Source organism: Colobus angolensis, unplaced genomic scaffold, assembly GCF_000951035.1.
Source record: "Colobus angolensis palliatus isolate OR3802 unplaced genomic scaffold, Cang.pa_1.0 Scaffold329, whole genome shotgun sequence".
Classification (NCBI taxonomy): Eukaryota; Metazoa; Chordata; class Mammalia; order Primates; family Cercopithecidae; genus Colobus; species Colobus angolensis.
The window spans coordinates 559,615-562,588 of NW_012116588.1; the positions used below are offsets into that span (position 1 = coordinate 559,615).

The window sequence follows — 2,974 nt, forward strand, 5'->3', positions numbered from 1 at the left end:
AGCTGAGGCAGGAGAATGGTGTGAACCCAGGAGGCGGAGCTTGCAGTGAGCCGAGATTGTGCCACTGCTGTCCAGCCTGGGCAACAGAGCAAGACTCCCTCTAAAAAAAAAAAAAAAACCTCTGAGATACCTTGGTTTCTAATAATATTTTCAGCAGCTTAATCTTTTAATCTCAAATCTATTGGCTTCCCTTTCTTAAAGAGTTAAGCAGCGATATACATGTCATTTAGAAGTATAGGGAGGGCTTCAGTACTATTTGTTCTGAAGTAGGGGGTTTAGAAAATTCAGTGGTAAACTGTATAGGAAGGGCTTGAGTTTCATATTGTCTATATTGCCTTGAAATAGCCTTAGACTCCTGCTTAAAAAGGCATCCTGGAAATCATACAAAAAGTAACAACAAGTTAAAATGCATGTGTCTTTACCCGAGGCAGTTGTAAGTGGAAATATTTTTACCTTACAGTGAAATAGAATGGATTTATTAAAAAGGGAGGATTTTTTCTCAGAGTGTTTTATCTCAATATGGCTCAGAAAAGCCATCTATAGGGTAGGGTAATCACTAGAGTTGAGGGTTCCTCCTCCCACCCCCTATAAGATAGGTATCCATAAAGCAGAGATTTCTAAGCAGTGAGAGACTTCAGTATATTAGATTAGCTTCTTGGGTTATAGTAGAATAAGATCATTGGTAGTAGAAGATCTGATATCAGGAAAACTTTTGAGTGTTTTTATTGCCATATTAGCATATAAATCTTAAAAGATTACAGAATTCAGTTAAGAGAAGCAAGCTTTTATTGAATGGGTATTTAAAAAGTGTCTTGATAAGAGAGACCTTAGATTTCTTACATAAAGCCATACTCACAAGGACCACTGTCCTTGTGATTGTAATTTGCCAGATAAAAGCCTGTGTCTTGTAGTGGTGGCTTGTGCCTGTAATCCCAGCACTTGTGGGAGGCTGAAGTGGGCGAATTATTTGAGGCCAGGAGCTGGAGATCAACTTAGGCAACATGGAAAAACACAGAAATTAGCTGGGTGCGGGGACACATACCCGTAATCCCAGCTACTAGGGAGGCTGAGGCAGGAGAATCAACTTGAACCTGGGAGGTGGAGGTTGCAGTGAGCCGAGATCCCACCACTGCACTTAAGCCTGGGTGACAGAGTGAGACTCTGTCTCAAAAACAAAAGTTGTCCTGTGGGGAGTTGCATTGGAATATGTTGCCTTCTGTCTGTAATGTACACTACTGATAGTGTACAGAGCATGTGGCAGCATGAACCTCTGTAGCTCTGATGTGAAGAGATGTAGTATAGTGCGTATGGAGTAGGAGGGTGGTTTTTAAGTGATGCTCTTTTTAGTCTTTTATAAGGGTTTTGAATGATTTGAAATTTTAAGACTGCTTTTATTCAGTCTCACTTTTGTGTATATTTGTATTTCACTTTTAAAATTCATCTCATAAAATCCACTATTGGTATCACAGCAGAACTAATACTCAAGTTTTAATCCTCTCCTGTTCTACCATCAAAATCTTAACCTTGCTTTATATTCTTCTAGTCTTTTTTCTTTTTCTCATATTTAGAAAATACCCTTTTGGAAAAAATACTTGCTCTAGTTTAGTATTCTTCATGCTGTGCCTCCAGTTTTATGTTATGGTTTAATAGTATCCCTTTGGCTTGGGGTTGGGAAGATTTCAAAGTAAGAGTGTATTAGATATGTAATAAGCTTGAAAAGACATCTTGTGGAAATAAATCCTTGGGAAAACACTTAGATAGAAACAACATTTAGAACTCTATGAAATGGAATTTACTGAAAACTTAGAGGTGCTACTGTTTTCCTAAGCACTCTACTTGTGACAGTTAAGTGTAGATTGAGCCCAGGGCTCAGCACATTAGAGACTTAAGGAAGAAATCATTTCTTCAATTTTTCCTCTGCAGTGGTGGTGACCGCGGTGGCTTCAAAAATTTTGGTGGTAAGTGCTGAGTATCCCAAAATGTTTCAGTGGAAATGCTATATAAATCTAAAAGCCACCAATATCCCGCAGATGTAGTCAAAAGTCCTTTCTTACTCTGTTGAGGCTGGTGTGTGTTGTGTGCTTTAAAAAAAAAATTTATATATATATATACACATATATATATCAAAGTAAACATTAAAAAGCCAGAGTTGATCTCAAACAGTACAGTGGGTTTCTACACAGTGAATTTGCATGAAAGGGTCTGTGGTGACCAATGAATGACACTTTCACTGGATTTTGACAATTTGTTTTTATAGAGGTAGCTGACATGGTGTTTTTAAATTATTAGGGTTGTCCAATCAGCCTTTACAACCAGAGCTTAACAAACGTGATACTAGCATAATGCTAAAGTGGCAGGTGCTGTCTAGGACAAGTTAAAGGGAATGTTGACATTCATCTTGATTTCCTAAACTTTAAATAAAACATAATTTATATATTTACTTTGTAAATCTGTGATGGTTGACTTTCAAGGATTTTGGAAGTATTGACTTTTCATGCCTTGGTTTATTACTATTTTTTTTGTTAATGATTTTAAATGAATTGCCTTAAATAGCTCTTTTTCTTTTCTTTTCACTTAGGTCACAGGGATTATGGACCCAGACCAGATGCTGGTAAGGTTTATGGTGGTTTGTCACTTTACCATTAAGAAAATGTTAGTTTTCCATTTTTTGGTGGGGAAAGTGTGTGTTTGGAGGGCTTAATATGAGAGGAAGGTTTAATTTGATAGTGGTGCCAGAACTGGGGAGCTTGCTTGCTTGCATTCTCGCTTTCTCGCTTTCTTGCTTTCTCTCCTTCTCTCCTTCTCTCTTTTCTTCTCTTCTCTTTTCTTTTTTCTGTCTTTTTTGAGATGGAGTTTCGCTCGTGTTGCCCAGGCTGGAGTGCAGTGGCGCAGTCTTGGTTCACTGCAACACCCACCTGCTGGGATCAAGCAGTTCTCCTGCGTCAGCCTCCCAAGTAGCTGGGACTGCAGGTGC

At 38.5% G+C, this 2,974-nt stretch overlaps 1 protein-coding gene across 1 annotated transcript in view; it reads left to right on the plus strand.

Annotated features, from left to right (window-relative positions):
• The window catches only part of TAF15 (TAF15 RNA polymerase II, TATA box binding protein (TBP)-associated factor, 68kDa), a gene marked incomplete at its 3' end in the record, with an annotated part of 37,329 nt that overhangs the window by 24,099 nt on the left and 10,256 nt on the right, over nucleotides 1-2,974 (plus strand). Inside the window, exons 8-9 of the mRNA XM_011951890.1 lie at nucleotides 1,924-1,958; nucleotides 2,579-2,611. Of these exons, the coding sequence (XP_011807280.1) occupies nucleotides 1,924-1,958; nucleotides 2,579-2,611 (68 nt within the window). The remainder of the gene's footprint in view (nucleotides 1-1,923; nucleotides 1,959-2,578; nucleotides 2,612-2,974) is intronic.